The 17,412-nt window shown below is 41.8% G+C and overlaps 1 protein-coding gene across 1 annotated transcript in view; it reads left to right on the top strand.

The window, feature by feature from the left end:
* Positions 1-17,412, top strand: part of Megf10 (multiple EGF like domains 10) — a 105,455-nt gene that overhangs the window by 63,494 nt on the left and 24,549 nt on the right. Inside the window, exons 9-12 of the mRNA XM_035440140.1 lie at positions 3,257-3,431; positions 4,831-4,951; positions 5,718-5,881; positions 8,071-8,173. Coding sequence (XP_035296031.1) covers positions 3,257-3,431; positions 4,831-4,951; positions 5,718-5,881; positions 8,071-8,173 — 563 coding nt within the window. The remainder of the gene's footprint in view (positions 1-3,256; positions 3,432-4,830; positions 4,952-5,717; positions 5,882-8,070; positions 8,174-17,412) is intronic.

Below are 17,412 nucleotides of genomic sequence, written 5' to 3'. Positions count from 1 at the left end.
GAGTAGGGGAAGTGCCCTGTAAGACATTGGAGTAGCCGCCCATGGAAGCTCTTGGAGAATTCTGGATGCTTTTGCCAGCTGAAAGAAATGGAGTGTGGTGAGCATAGTGATAAAGTGAGAACAGAGTGCGGTTGGAGCAGACACAGAAATGGCAGTGGCCAATGCCGAGGCTGTTTTAGGGTGACTATGTCTGGCTTCACAAGGACAAGGTAGCTAAGCTTATTGTCCTAGGATAAGTTTTATTCTCTCCCTTTCCACTCTTAAGAGCTTCTGGTTTAGGTAGAAAATAGTATAATCATGTCAGCATATTAAACAGTATGAGTTTTATCCCAGTGTTGCTTAGTGGGGAATCTTTGACAAGCTTTAATGAGGAGCTATGGCATGATTGATACTTTAGGTGACAAGGCAGGTGTAGATACAGGGAGGAAGGCTTTTTAGTTCAGTTGGCGAGTTACAGAATAATATAGAGGAGATATGAAGAGAGTCAAGATATAGTTTTGAGTTGGAATGGGTAAGTCCTAGTAGCAATTAGAGATGGGAGATGAGGCTGAAGGAGAGATTGAGAACAATTCTCTGCCCTCATCCGAGAAGTTTCTTCTTGCAGTAGATGGGAAGTAACACAGAGTGTTACACACATACCACTGGACAGTGTGCAGAGTGAGAGACTTTGGAGCACTTGGTCCTAAATGGGATGTTTCATCAAATTCCTACCTCAAGGCTCAAGGAGCTGTTTGGAACAGGAGAAGGGAAAGAGTGTAAGAGACAGAGGTGATGGGTGACTTCCAGGAAACTGTGTCTTCCAGACACAACAAGACTGGTACACATATGAACTCACAGAGACTGTGACAGCACACACAAGATCTGGTTCAAACCAGACAGGGTCCCAGCACTGAGAGAGAAGTGTGGACATGGAGTGTTGTTATCCTTAACCAAGAAAATATCTGCAATTGATACCTACTGGCAAAGGAAAAATACAATCAGTTTCACTGGGTCTGCTAACCACATTCTGGGGCAGGCCCCATGCTCAGTAGTAACTGACTAACAAAAAAATGAACTCAATTGTATTTTTGTAAATGTTTTGTCTCATTTTGTTTTGTTTGGGCATTGTTTTTGTCATGATGGTCTTTTGCCTGTTTATTTTGATTTCTATTTGTGTGTGTGTTTCTTTTTTTGTTGTTTTAAAAAGAGGAAAAAACCCACAGGGTTAGGTGGGTAGGGAGGTGAGGAGGATTTGAGAGGAATTGGAAGAGGGGAAAACATGATCAAAGTGTATTATATGAAAAAATTAATAAAATTTAAAAATATAAATAAATAACAAAAATAATTTTGTAAAAGAAGAAAAGAGAACAAGTCTTAGCTGTGCCCAGTAGTCCATGCTTGTAATCCTAGCAAAGGCAGAAAATCTTGATTATAAAGTCAGCTTGGGCTATGTGGCAAGGTTCCTGTATCAATCAGCAATCAAGGGAACAAATATAGACAAACACAGCAATCCTCAGGCAGATGGATGGTGGGTACCACATACAGAAATATAGAAGACTAGGGTAGATACTGGCTGTAAAAGAAGGAAAGAAGGGCTCAGTCTTAGGTGCCACAAATATGCCAGCTATTTGCCCAAGGATGGTATCAGGGGAATATATCTATTCGTACATATGCAGATCTAACTGTGCCTAAGACTCAAATCCCTGTCTTCTGCATCCAAACCTTCTCTATGCAGGACATATCAATCATATACAGGTATTTAGTTTTTTCTTCATGTTTTCAGAGGATGGTTGTGATGAATATCTAGGTTTTTCCTGTGGATAGTTAATTGTAGTAGGAGTCTGAAAGCATATTAAAAAAACAAACAAATAAAAAAACCCAGCTACAACAAATAACCCAAAACGAAAAGCTTCAGAAAATGAAGATCAAACTATCCAGCCTCTCAGCTTTTTCTGAAGGAGAGAAGAAAGGAAGAAAGAGAAATACGGACAGAACATAAGTTTATGGGATGTGGGGCTGAGAGATGGCTTGGAAGTTGAGTGTACTTGTTCTTGGAGTGGCTCACAACTGCCTTGGCTCACAACCACCTGTAACTCCAGTTCTAGGGTATCCGAAGCATTCTACTGACCTCTGTGGGCAGAAGGCATGCATATGGTGCTCATATATACATGCAGGCAAAACACTCATCTACTTAAAAAAAAATAAGGTTACGGGGTGTAGCTGAACCTCACTCAGTAGGGGATTTCAGGTAGGAGGCTTTGTACCTTCCCTAAGGTCTCTCAGGTAGATAGAGAACTAGAATTACATTCTGGCTTCACCCCTACAATTCCCCTCTCCCCATAGAGTACAAATTCTGCAACTAGCTTCTTTAGAATTAGCAAGCATCTAGACGGAATTTAGATTTTTTTGTTTTTCCTATTTAAGTAGAAGGTTTGGGCTTCACAGGAGGAGGGTTATCTCTACACAGTTTTTTTTTTTTTAAGATTTCTTTTATTTATTATATATACAATGTTATGCCAGCCTGTATGCCTACAGGCTGGAAGAGGGCACTGGATCTCATTAGAGATGGTTGTGAGCCACCATGTGATTGCTGGGAATTGAACTCAGGACCTCTAGAAGAGCAGTCAATGCTCTTAACCTCTGAGCCATCTCTCCAGCCCCCCACAGTTTTTTTTTTTTTTATTGTCAGCAGACTTTGATTGTTAAGGTTTTCCTGTGTCAAGAAGCACACATGTTTTAAGCCAGCATGCCACAGAGTGCCTTATTGTGTCCACCTATTTGCATGAACATCAGCACAGCTGATGTGTCCATTTGCTGTGGGGCAACAGCTGGCTGACTGGCCTGTCAATGTGGCTACTGTTCCAGGTGACAGCTGCTGCTGTACCACCAGGTAGATGGATTGAAAGAACAGGCTTGTTGGCAAAGTCCCTGCTTTTGGAATTCCTTGGATATCACACAGTTGACTTGGCATTGCATGGAGCTTGTCAGTCTGTCTTGTAGTCTGCCTTCTTATTGAGTTATTCTTTCAATTTAAAACAAAAAAAATTAGACAAAAGGGTATGGTTGTTGTAGTCACTTGACTAGGGTATGGTTATTGTAATCACTTGACTAGGGTGTGTCAGCCATTATTTAAATACACCACCACAGGAATTAAATTTAAATTATGTTCATGGAATTACCTGCACATTTAGTGGTTATTGATAAAGCAACATTTGCACATAGCTGAAGTGTCAGGTTTACCCCAGAATGACTTGTTCCTTTCATCTGTTTCTCTCAGCTGTCATCCCATGTCTGGAGAGTGTGGCTGCAAGCCAGGCTGGTCTGGACTCTACTGTAATGAAACATGCTCTCCTGGATTCTATGGGGAAGCATGCCAACAGATCTGCAGCTGCCAAAATGGGGCTGACTGTGACAGTGTGACAGGAAGGTGTGCCTGTGCCCCTGGATTCAAAGTGAGTAACTTGGGCTCTGGTGGCAGGAGAGGGATACACAGTGTGGAACAGATCAACAGCACAATTTATGTGAGCCACCATGAAGCACAGCAAACGTGATTAAACCATTCATATCATTCATGAGAGAACAGCTATCTGACAAAGTAACTCTAACTTTCCATTGATAATGGAGAACACTAATAAAATTATTAAGGTACCATTAATGTTTAATATTAGAACTCACCAGGAAGTCTGACCCATTATAATTATTACTTATGTAGTTGTTTTATTGTTATGTATAGGCAACAAAGAAATAGTTTTTCCATATGGTTATTATTAGTCATTTTTTTCCTCTGTGTAATAGCCCAGGCTTCTGGAACTGGCTTTGTAAACCAGGTTGGCCTAGAACTCTCAGGGATCTGCCTGCCTCTACCTTCCAGGTGCTGGGATTAAAGGCATGTACCACCACTACCTGGGCTTGTTATTATTTTCAACAGTTTCTGTTTTAATTCCACAAAATTTAAAAACACAGCATGCATCAGTTAATATTTACAGTATATTTGCACTCTACAGTCAGTTGCACAAAGTTTTGAAGTCCCTTCGAGAGTGTAGATTCTGCAAATGTACCTGTCTGTACAAGAGAGCAGAACTGTGCGTCAGGTCCCTAGGACCTTCTTAGCTATTGAAAAGGGGACGTGGTGGCTGTGCTTTTTTCCTACCATTGTAAAGATAGAATTGCCAAATGTTGACAGTTATCCCAGGGCACATAATGTAGAAAGAGTGGGTGGTGAAGTCTTAGGGCCCAGAGGACTTTCTCAGAGTTTTCTGATCAGTCACAATCTTTTGGCTGATCCCCCAAATTAACCTCCTCTTAAGAGTCTTTTGTGTTTCTGAAAAGAGATGTCTCTCAGTCAGCTTTGGTAGCTCAGTTCTGTGTTCAATGCTGACTGCTAGAAAATTGAATCACACCACTGGCTGAGTATTGCTTTGATTCAACCATTAACAACATTACATAGTATACAGGGAGGTCCATGGAGCTCTTAGAAATGATGTACAGCTTGTGCTTATATTTTTGTTGATAATAATTTTACAGTTGTTATAATTTGTTTTTATATACCTACTTGCATAACCAAGGGAGAAAGGTTTGTTTTGTTGTTCTGTTATGAAGACAAATCTAAAGAAGTCAGCAGGCTTATGGCATGTCCTATTTAATAATTTTAGCACAACCATGGACTAGCCAGTGTTGCACTTGAGTATGTTCAATTTATATAAGGAATAGGATCATAGCAACTTTCAAAAGTGTAGAGTGTTAAAATTAGAGAGAAAGTACAATTAGCATTGCCATGTATATTTTTGTTTGTGCTGGCATGGTGTCAGTCGGAAAAAAAATAGCTGCGTTTTGCTGTTTGTGCTCATCTAGGGAATTGACTGCTCTACTCCATGTCCTCTGGGAAGCTATGGGATAAACTGTTCCTCTCACTGTGGCTGTAAAAATGATGCAGTCTGTTCTCCTGTGGATGGGTCTTGCATCTGTAAGGCAGGTAAGAGTATGTATGTCTGAATTTTTATTAGCCCCTCGTCCTGTCACCTCCTAGAGTCACTGGAAGGACACATGGATGAGGGCTCTAGCTTTAAACCCAATAAAATCAGTGTGACCTCATCATCTCTCATTCTTCCTGAGTCCAGGAAAGAAACTCATATTTGGTCATATCTGAAGTTTCTGCCAGCTTTCGAAGTCTGAGTCCATGATTTTGGGAAGGGTAAACAAGCAGACGTGTCTATGCCCCAAAATGGCCTTGACTTGAGGCATGACAAGAAATGTAGCCAGCACAGATTTTATGTGTGGCCCAGAGTGTGTCCTCCATAGATGCAGCCAGGATCTTGGAAACACATTCTTCATGGTTAATGGTTATTGCTTCAAAGATGGGGTTATTTTTCCAAGAACAAACCTTCTACTTCCTCCCATAGAAATAAACAAAGCTTATCTTTCTACCCGAGCATCGCAGCACATTGAAGGTGACCTCACTCCACATCTCTTCCCAGTAGCCCAGGGGTGCTTCTCAGCCTTGGCACCCCTGACCGATCACACGGCACAGTTGGCTGCTCAGTTCCTCGGGGGTTCCTTTTCATTTCTGGTGGATGCCTTTTGTGGCAGAGCCAAGTCTGTCTGCCACTGCTGTGACTGGGGCTGGGCAGCACTGTTATGCATCTCCAAGATGTCTCTAAAGAGAGATGTGGCTTGGAAGGGCTCAGCAAAGCTCCCAGTCGCCTTTGTTCCTCACATGCTCTTTTGTTCTTGTCATGCAGGCTGGCACGGGGTAGACTGTTCCATCCGCTGCCCCAGTGGCACTTGGGGCTTTGGCTGTAACCTAACATGTCAATGCCTCAATGGGGGTGCCTGCAACACCCTGGATGGGACCTGCACCTGTGCACCTGGATGGCGAGGAAAGAAATGTGAACTTCCCTGCCAGGTATGTGCGCTCCGGGTGGCCATGCCTGGAAGACTATGCAAGAGGGTTGGCTTCTTTGTTTGTTTGTTTTTTCTTGCTGAAGGTGAAGGAGTGTGACCCAGTCTTTGCTAACTATTACAAGAGTGAAAGTGGGCAGAGGCTCGGAAAGGGATAGAGTGGAGATCAGTTAGACAGGCTTTATCCCTTTATCCCTAGGCTGCTTTCCCAGTCCCCCACTAGAGCATTTTCCATTTCTTACACACTCATCCCTTGGGTGCAGCCAGGCAGCAGCATTGGTCAAACACCCAGTGTGTGCCTGTCAACTCTCCACATATTTTGTTTCCATTATCATGGAAATCTGCAGGCTTTGGGGTGGGAAGTGACAGGGGTCTGAAAAGGGGGCGGTGGCTGGTGTCACAGAAATGTGCATTGAAGTGCTGAAAGAAGGTTTGGAAACAGCCTCTGTTGATGTAAATATTTCTGGAGGCAGAGAAGTCTCCTCAGCACTCACTCCGTTCCCCTGACCTAATTTGGAGACATACATCATGGAAAATCCTCCTCTGTAGATGCTGCAGACTAGCTGAGGGTTAAATGGGAAGGGAATTCTATAGTGACCTGTTGAGCACTTGCTTCCCAAGGCACTTTTCCTGTTTGCATCGTGCTTTCTTCTTGACCCATCAAGCATTCCATAAGCAGTGGCAGGTTCTCTACCCCCAGGACATTATCAAATAACAGTGTGATCCCCTGAATTGGGCCACTCCAGAGACAGGGCTTCCATGGGGCCTCTTTTCTCCTCTGGGCATCCTTCCTGTTAAGTACAACCCATTTCCCACTGGACAAAGGATTGGTGCCCTGCATTATTCTGTGCTCCCCAAGGCCCTAGGAGCTAAGCTATCTTTGCTGTCTTCAGACCAATGGGCAGATTAACAAAGCTCCACTGGGCTATTATGTTAGGTGGTCTTTTACCTCCTCCTTGTAGACAAAGTGGAAACCCCAGTGCAGGCTGTCCATTGCTTTGTATTAGATGTATTAATAAAGCAGACTAAGCTGATTTACTTCTGTTATAGCAGAGCTATATGCTGTGCAATCCTTCCAAACATTACTGGGGCCTAAGAAGTGGGCTAGTTGGTTTCTTTGCTTAATAAACTCTAGACAAACAATTATGTCATCTAACACCCGCTGCCTGATAGTGCTGTTTCTACGTCCACACCTTCAGTCACTGGGCTCTTTTCATCAGTGTTTGAGCAACACAGAAAGGATTGTAGTACCCTATACCATTTCCTAGGATCTAGGGTCAAAAATAAGTTTTCCCTACAAATAAAAACATTTCCATTCTTCTTCATGAAGAATTGATCATGCCCATTCACCAAGAGTCTCCTCTTTATTGGACCACTCAACAGTAGCATGTACATATAGGAGCAGATGAGGAGGCTGCCATTGTAATGTTTATGTACAGTCTTGAATCACAATGTTGCGCACAGTTCAGACATTTTCTTGGAAAGGAAGATACTTTTTAGAGAAAGTAACAATAGATTTTCAGTTTAATTTTCTATGTCATGTATTCCACTGACAAAAGCTTATGGAAATGAGCTTAATTTAATTGTTTATATAATTATATATGGAATACAATGTCCATAATATAATTGTGTATATATAACATATACTGTACATGATATAATTATGTATATATAATTATATACACAATTAAGTTCATTTCATATGTATACATACCTAACATCTATATACCCATATCTATGTATCTATATATTCATCATCTATTCATCTCTCCATCTGTCTATCTACTGTGTATCTTTTTTGTGTGGACAAAAATTCTCTTCTTCTAAGGAAGAGAATTATAGGAAACACTGAACTATATTATAAAAATAATTAAAGAAAAATGAACATATTTTTATGAGTATGGTAATAAGAAAAGGCTCTTTTAGTCAATTGGCATGCTAATATTGTTGTCTGTATAGATCTATATACATGCTGGCATAATTGGTTCCACTATGCACATCTTCCAACTATTGTATCAAATGTAAGTTAGAGTTGAGGTGATTTTAAAATGCTACCTGTCAAGCTTACGTTTTGCATCATGGGAGAGGTCATATGATGCATGTTCCTAGGAAGCATTTCAGGACCCTTGTTGTTTGTTGTCGTGGAAATACTTAGATTTGTCATCATTGGCTGTGATGTTCTCTTCCTTGCAGGATGGCACATATGGGCTAAACTGTGCTGAGCGCTGTGACTGCAGCCATGCAGACGGCTGCCACCCCACCACAGGCCACTGCCGCTGCCTTCCTGGATGGTCAGGTACAAGCTTTGGGCCAATGTTTGAAAGAAATAACCAATGCTTTAGTATCTAGTGGTGTTGCTTGTTCCTTCAAAGAAACACACACACACAGGTCATTTGTTTTTTCAGAAAAAATAAAATAAAATGCAGTAAAGTTCCCAGCCAGTGAACACATTTTTGTCCTTGAAATGTTTTGTGGTAGGTGTGATTAATCCGTCTCCAAGGTTAGTCAGTTTCATTTATCTTAATGCAAGATCCCATTGATAGAATATAGGCCAGCAAGATTTCTGTGGTATATTTTGAATATTGAGAAATAGAAAAAATTGAAATAATTCCCAAGACTATAATTAGAATCATCATAGAGATAAAACTATTAACTACTGCTAATATGGTTCATATACAAATACTAAATCTCTTTCCCAGAAATAAGAGTTTAAAAACCTTAAAAGTTTGAGTCATGGCAAATTCATTATTGAGCACAAAATTTCTAGCCATGGGGTAGAAACTCCTCCTTATTTATGTGGCTTCATGAGTTCAGCCAGGAAGTTTATCAGGTGAGTTGTGGTCCCGGAAGAAGAAAAATGTCTTTACTCATGATGTACAGGTTTGCTTGGGCATTTAGTGCTGTCTTCAAAGTCTATAAATCATGAGCAAGACCATCACTCTTCTTACAGGACCACTTTACATCTCCACCAGCAGCATCTGAGCTCTTCTTTATCTCCATCATACATCTGTCTTTCTGGTGACATCTGTCTCTGTGGCTGTGAAGTGGTACCTCTTTGAGGTTTTGCTTTGTGGTCCTCCGGTGGCTGATGATGCTGAGGACCCCTCTTCTGTGCATTTACTGGCCACCTGTGAATCTTCTTGGTAGAAATATCTATTTAAATCCTTCATTAATTTTTAACTGGGTTGTTTTTCTTTATATCATTGCACTGTAAGACCACATCTTATAAATTTTCTTTACCAGACATGATTTGCAAGCATTCCTTCCTATGTTCTGTTTTTCCCCCTGCTATTCTCATAGCACTTCTTTGCAGCAGAAGTTTTTATTTTGATAAAGTCTCTACCTTGTCTAATTTTAAAATGTTGTTCTCTTGTGCTTTTTGTATCAATTTTGAGAAATCATTGCTTAATACAAGATTGCAGAGATTTATTCCTATGTTGCCTTCTAAAGTTTTTAAAACTTTTATACTTAGGCTTTTGATTCACTTTGAGTTAAACAGGAATGGATTGTCACTTATTAGTGTCTGTCTTAGAGTCGAGTCACCTTGTTGTATAGGCCAAGTTGGTTCGATGACTTCATTTATCTCAATGGGAGTGACCCATGAATGGATTCAAGGCCCATATCCCTGTAGTTCCCTCTTGACTTGTGAACTTGGCTGAATAGCACAAAAGTTCATCTTTCTATGTCTCCTGTCACCTCTCAATCACTGTTGTTGATTCTGGATCATGTCAGACATTAAATCACATCTGTGATTTCATCAGGGTTCCAGAGTTTTGCAAATGGATGGGCTGCTACTAAATTCTCAGTGACCTCAGTGAGGTAAAGAGCATTTTTACTCTGGTAAATTCAGATTGATATGAACAGAGAGGCCACATTATATAACTTGGGCCCTACTCTACCAATCCTACTTTTGTCTTATAAATCCATAGAGAGTTGGGGGTGTCCCTGGACATACCAGTCACAGCTCAAGTGTCATCCTACTCTGATAATTTAGAACCAGCCTGTGAAAATGACACCCTAGGACACATGAGAAAAGCAAGAGATGACTTGGCTTAAAGCCAGTCAGAAAATGTGTTCCTGGCATTCCACAGTCTGGGTCATGGGGTAAGACAAATTATCCCATCTGAACTTAGACCTACCAGGCTCCTGCGGGAACATACTGGCTTTGCCACACAATGTGATCTTGTAATCCCCTGCCCATCTGTGACCAGCCTGCTTCCTGCCTCATGGCTCTTGGTTTCTCATTCTCTCTCTCTCTCTCTCTCTCTCTCTCTCTCCTCTCTCTCTCTCTCTCTCTCTCTCTGTTTCTCTCCTCTGTCTCTTTGCTTAGTAGACCATACTTATGTCTCTATTGCTCTCAGACCAGCCCAGGGCCCCAAATGCTTCATTTCTCCAGGTCTTCCATGGGTCTGTTCCTTCATACTCTTAGAACACATCTGAGACAAGCAAACATATGGGGGGTGGGGGAAGACAGTTCCAGAAAATTTAAAAAGAGATCACAGTTGAAATGAGAGCTGGATTACTCTTTTTCTAAACAGAAAGAACAGATTCTGGGTAGTATTTATACAGGGTGTCATTTCATTGTCAGCCATGAACAGGCTCATACTTTTTTTTCACTGATAAATTTGTTTTGATTAAGTTCCTTGTTAAGGCTTTTCACAACAGGAAGAAGGCTTTGTCAAAGAGCCTGAGGAGCCACCTTTCAGCCAAACATTACCATAAGCATGAGAATCAGGCCCCTTTCTCTCTGTTGCTGAAACTTCCCTAGGTGACATGTTAGGGATCACTTGCTGGAGAGGGTACGATCTGATATTATAATAGGGGCATGTCCTCAGTGAACTGCAACCCTGGGCCTAGGCTTTTCCCCTGGCCACAGTAACAAAAATGACAGAAAGTGTTCAGCCAATGAGGACATGAGCAGAGGTGACAGTGAGAGGAGGCCATCAGCATACTTAGACTGAGCAGCCATCATCTCATCTTTGAAGGAAGTCTGATTTCTTAACCTGGAATCATCACCACTCAAAACTTCACAGTGTTTTCTAGATTTGTATCTTCCCAAAGGAGCTGAGGTTTCTAAAATAAGGCTATAGTCCATGGTCCTTGGCCAGGGCATACAAGGAGGGCATTGTCAGTGAAGCTAAGTGGCATGACTTCATTCAAGTTACATATGCATGTGTATACACATAATAACAATTAAATAAAAAGAGGCTGTGAATTTGAGAGGAAGCAAGCAGGGATGGACATAAAGAGGGTTTAGGGAGGGAAGGGAGGGAGATAAATGATATAATTGTCTATAATTTCAAAAATAATTTAAATTGAAGAAAATAGGTCTACAAATGTTAGCATGTTTTACCTAGGTAGAAATGTAACAGTGTGGCCAAATGGTGGTGACACATGCTTGTAATCCCTGGACTCTGGAGGCAGAGGCAGGTGGATCTCTGAATTCTAGGCTAGCCTGGTCTACAGCGTGAGTTCCAATATAGCCAGAAGTGTTACACAGAGGAAACCCTGCCTTGACAAAACAAAAACAGAAAACAGATTATTGTGAAAATCAATCAAAGCTCGAAGTGCATTCAGTATTCCAACTTTACTTTCTGAAGATAATGTACCATTTTCTCAAAGAAAGGACATGCACATTTACCATATGCATATATTTAAAGCCTTGGTTTATTGACATTTTCTGCCAATAGACTGTTTTATCTGAAAGAAATAGAAAACTGGGGGAAATAAATGTCATTGTACCTGGAATACATATTTTAATTCTTTAGGATCTCTGGGGCCCATGTTACTCTGTCACACCATCAAGGATATCTAGGCTGTGTCTTGGGCTTTGTACACAGGAGGACACACTACACGCATTCATATGTGCTCACACAGCATATATGGTGTATGCGCAAACACACCCCACACAGTTATGAACTGAAACTGGCTTTTCAGAAATGATTGAGAAATTCCAGATGAAATATAATTGGTTTTACACAGAAAGATATGTCGTGTATATGCAGTTGTCCAGAGTAGGAGTGGAGTGATGGGCTCTGTAAAGTATTTCCTCAAAACGGTAGAAACCAGTTGCTGTTTCTCCCTCTCTGCTCTGGCCTCCATCAGTGAGAAACACCTATTCACTGAAATTACAGCTAATCACCGTTTCATTCCAGCGGTCTGATAATGTGTGCGCTTTGTGGCCTGGTTACCAGCTCTGGCCAAGATCACTGTCACCTAGGAACTCTTCCCATTTGCATGCTCCCAGTCACCATCTACCCTTGCTGAATTGGAATTGGGAGAATGGAAGGGGTGGGGTGAAGATGAGGAAACCCTCATCAGTCCATGAAGCATTTTTTTGGACAAATTTTGCAAAGATTTGGAAATTTCTCAGCATGCTCTACTTAGCATGAGGGTGAGCTGCAAGTTTGTCAAGGGCACTTGTCTAGTATACTACCTGCATATCATTATTTGATGCTCCTTTTTGTCATTAAAAAAATAAATAAACAAAAAGTTATCCTAGGAGCCCAGATGGTGGCACTCTCCAGTCTGTTTAATGGAATCTGGTACATCTTATCATCCTAATTACTGATGATAATCAGGCCCAGGGACCATTTCTTAACAAAATCTTCATGCCAGTAACCAAAGAAAAGAGAATGCCCAAAGATATCTTTATACTAGAACAAGAAAATTAACTGTCTTAGTTAGGGCTTCTGTGAAGAGACACCATGACCTCACAGACAGCTCTTGAAAAAGGAAAACATTTCATGGAGGTGGTTTACAGTTCACAGGCTTAATCCATTATCATCATGGCAGGAAGTATGGCAGTGTGCAGGCAGACATAATGCTGGAGAAGGAGCTGAGAGTCCTACATCTTGATCACAGGCAACAGAAAGAGAGAGAGAGAGAGACTAGGTTTGTCTTGAGCATCTGAAACCTCAAAGCCCACCCCCAGTGACACACATCCTCCAACAAAGCCATGCCTCATAATAGTGCTACTCCCTATGGGGGTCTTTTTCTTTCAAACCACCACAAATACTTAACTAGTGGAAATGGGGTTAGGATATCACATCAGCCCTTGAGCCCCTTAGGAAAATAAGTGGTACGAACAAGACATGGTTTAAGAAGGAGACGGGAACAACAGAATGGAATCAGAGTTAGGGTACTCACCTGAGCCCAGACAGGAATGGGAACATGGAAGGAGAGTCCCATGGCCTCTTGATGACAAGAGGCCAGCTTCTCCATAGCCCCCAGGAAGCATAACATGGCAGCCTTTCTGTCCCAAACCCCCACTCTGACCAGTGGCACAGAGGAAAACTACCTTCAGGGACTCATTTATCCTAACATAGCAGCTCTCTGATACCTTAGCACCTCAGTGATGCCTAAATGGTTACCATGAGGGCCTTGGAAGGGTGGCATCCCAGAGCCACCTAAGTGGGAATCCAATTTCAAGTCAATAACTACGTGAAAGTGTTTAATCAACATGAAAGTGTCCAGATTACCACAATGTACACGACCCACTTCTGGGACCTTCTGGGACAGGGCATTGTGTGTGTGTGTGTGTGTGTGTGTGTGTGTGTGTGTGTGTGTGTGTGTGAGTGTGTGTGTATTTGTGCGCAGGTATTTGTCTGTCTGTCCCTTCTTTTATGGACAGAAGGCTGAGTCTATGAAGTGAGAATGGCTACAGAAAAGTCTCCTGCTTTCCCCTCTGCCCTGTGGCCTGCTGTTGGCTTTCACCCAGGGCTGTACTCAGGCAGGCAGTACTTGCAGCTTGTTGGTCTTGCAGCTACAGATATGAACCTCCCTAGTTTCTATGGCCAAGAGAGACTTTTTTTTTTTTTTTTTGTCAACAACCAAAAAAAGTTGTGATTTAAGAACCAGAAGTTGATTGTCTCCATGGTTTCTGCTGGCATTGTGGTTGGGTACTGGGAGTGAGTGAAGAGATAACAGTGCCAACTCCTCTGTTATGTCAGGGCAGTTAAAGTACGAGCAGAGGGGGCACACTGGTGAATAATTTGCCTTTACTATCTGTACCATCGATTTGAGGATGATGTTAGAGATAAGGAAACCAGCAAATTTATGACTAGACACCATGGTTCTTCTCCTACAATCACCTACCCCAATTATCATTAACCAATATCTTTTTTACTCTAACATGTATTTAACAGATTACTGCCCAAGGTCAAGACATTGAATCAAAATCATTTTCTTTATTTTCCAACATCCCAGATATTGCAATATCGGCATGCTAAGTATAAATGAAATGAGGTTTTGGAGCTACATCTTTGAGAGGGGAAATAATGACATCCCAGATGATTTATTTTCTACATTCATGCAATCAAAATGCCCACTGAATGGCAGTTTCACATTGAGGCCCCTGGCTTAATGCATCAGGCATTAAATGCACGAACATTTCTTTAGTGCTGCTTAGCTGAAGTTTATCACGGTCATTCAGCCATTGCCTAGCAACTTGAGAAGGCTATCAATGGGCTCTTTGTCCCCAGTCCTGGCAAAAACAGTCTCTCGCAGATCTCCTTATCAGCATTGGAAAATTTATCGGGAAGAAGTGCTTCCATTGAGCAAAACTGCCTGCAAAGAGAAACCCGTCCTCTTATCATTTGAAGTTTTGATCTGTTCCTTGCTGGATATCACAAAGACATTGTCTCAGAAATTATTTCATTATTGTTCTATTTCTCCTTAGTTGGGGGTGGCAGTTCTCAGCCCCCACACATGTGGCCCTGTGTGTTGGCTTCTTCTGCTATAGCTTCTAACTCTCTGGACTCTCTCATTCAGGACAAGTATTCTTCCACTACTCACTGTCTTCTCTGCAAACACCCCCACAGACACACTGGAGCATCACATCTCTTGACACACTGAAGTGTCTCCTCTTTTTGTCTAGGCACATTGGCACTCAGGGTCAACTGGTGTCATTACACTCAATGTGTGTCAGTTGCCAGCCAGGCTCTATTGCTCTCCCAGCTGACAGAATATGTTGTTTGGGGTAGGATAATGGACAGAGGAACTTTTCACCTTATGTTCTCCACTGGTCTCTAGAATTCTTCTTCCCCTTGATTGTCTCAACTTGTCATCTGACTTTGTGTCTTCAAGATTCATCTCTTCACACCTCCATCCACTATCCTATAAAGCATGAATTCATCTATGCTACCCCTCACTGAGGCTCTGCTAAGATGACATGGTGTGCAGGGAGGGTCTCCTCCTCCACAGCATGGTGCTCTTAGCTCTTAGTCCATGGCTGTCCACATGCTTCACTTGGTACTTCTAGTTTCTAAGTCCCAGGTGTTCCTAACTCTGGTAATTCCTGGGGGACTTCTGCATGCTTCTTGGGACTCTGAGTCTTGTAGCACTGCTCCCTCAGCCTAGAACTATTTTCTCTCCTTCATTGGTCACTGGGCAGAGCTGGGGGTATGTCCTGGGGCTTTATCACCTGGAGCTTTGGAGAATGTCTTTCTTGGAGAATGTCTTATCAACAAGCTTGCACTGGTTAGACTCCTAGAAGGTATATTGACTTTATTTTTCATATTTGGCAGAAGAGAAAACAGAGATAAGTTTTGTTGGATTCTTTCAGAGCAGGAAAATATGGGATCCATAGAATAATGAGATGAGAGGGAATTAAAGCAAGCTACCACTCTTTCAACACCTCCTCATCCTGGAGCATGCCTCCCTGCAGGGCTGCCCTCATTCAGCTCACATCCCCAACCTGATACCAGGATGTGACTCAAAGAAACACTTAGCTACAGACACCCACAACTAATCACCCAACTGAACTGGAACCCAGATGCCGAGAAGGAGAACTGATGAGCCAAGGGTCCAGACCAGGCTGGTGAAACCCACAGAAACAGCTGAACTGAACATCAGGGAACTCTTGCTCCCCAGACTGATAGCTGGAATACCAGCATGGGACTGATCCAGACCCCAGGAACATGGGTTTCTGTGAGGAAACCTCAGAAATCTATGGACCTCCTGTTGTAGTTCAGTACTTATCCCTAGCATAGGTGTGGACTTTGGGAGCCCATTCCATATAGAGGAATACTCCCTGGGGTGGGCCTAGGCCCTATCCCAAAGGATATGATAGACTCTGATGACCCCTTCTGGAAGGCCTCACCCTCCCTGGGGAGCAGAAAGGATATGTGATAGGTAGGGTTTTAGTTGGGGGGGGTAGTAGGGGAGGACAGGAGGGAGAAGGGAACTGGGATTGTCATGTAAAACAATCCTGTTTGAATTCTAATTCAAATAAAAAAATCTGAAGAAAAAAGGAAACACTTAGCTAGGACATAATTGTGATCCTCATGGCCTGAAATTTTACAGTTAGGTATTTATTTTTTAGACTCTCATGTGTGCCTCTTCGCAATATTAATAATCCCTAGAGAAAGATCCCAGGATGTTAGATTTGTCATGCCATTCCCTGAATGTATGATGAATGAAGATATGGCAAGAGACACAGAGGGTCTGAGGAGAGGCAGAACTGCGGGATATAGGATGCCACAGAGGGGAGATAGCATCCTCCTTTTCTATGGACTTGTCTCATCTCTGATACTTGTCCTGAAATAGATTAGACATTAATATATGCAAAATGATAACTCCTTTACTGTATACAATAAGAGAGCTTGATTTTCAAAGAAAGAATAGGAAATGGAATGTTTATAATTTACATTCAAAGGAAAGATGCCTTCATGATACTAAAACTAAAGAAACCTAAGTTATTTAAAAAGCAAGTTTTGTTCTGCTAGAATATGTTTATATCACCAGAGGCAGGCAGTCTCTGGAACAAAATGATGGGTAAATCATGTGAAACATAGAGTTTGTTTGTTTGTTTGTTTGTTTGTTTTCTTTTTCAATGAATTATCTGGCTTCCATGGTACTTTTTACTTACTGGAAAATCACCTTGATCATGACAGATGGGTCTGGGGGCCAGCTGGACAAATCTCTCTCCAGGGAAGAGAAATCAAATACCAAGCATAGGATCACTTAATTTAGATAGCTAACCTGGCCTTCAGTCATTTTTCATAACTAGCTTTGTGTGCTTATCCACTAATCATGATAACCTATAATATCCAAAGCCAATGTAATAGCTATTCTTGGTTGTCAACTTTACTACATCTGGAATCAATTTAAATTCCAAACGGCTGGGTACACCTGTGAGGGATTTTTTTTTTTTTTTAGTTAAATAATTTGAAGTGACAAGACCCATCTTTAGTCTGGGCCCCACATTCTGGTAGCTGTCTATATAAAGGAAATGGAAGAAAGAAGGGCTATCTCTTTGTTTGCTCTCACTCTCACCAGCAAGTTCATTTCTTCACTGGTATTAGAGCCCATTTCTTTGAGAGTCAGGTGTATACTGAGATATTCACCTTTGTGGACTGAACAACTGAATGTGTTGGTATATAGTCATTGTTAGACTAGCTGGACTACAGCCTGTAAGCCACTCTAACAAACCCCATATATGTGCATACATATATGTATTTATACACACACACACACACACACACACACACACACACACACACACACACGGATTCATTCTATTAGTTATATTCC

Source organism: Cricetulus griseus, chromosome 2, assembly GCF_003668045.3.
Source record: "Cricetulus griseus strain 17A/GY chromosome 2, alternate assembly CriGri-PICRH-1.0, whole genome shotgun sequence".
In the NCBI taxonomy this organism is placed as follows: domain Eukaryota; kingdom Metazoa; phylum Chordata; class Mammalia; order Rodentia; family Cricetidae; genus Cricetulus; species Cricetulus griseus.
Note: the sequence above shows the minus strand (reverse complement) of the source record. Positions and strands in the feature narration are given on the sequence as shown.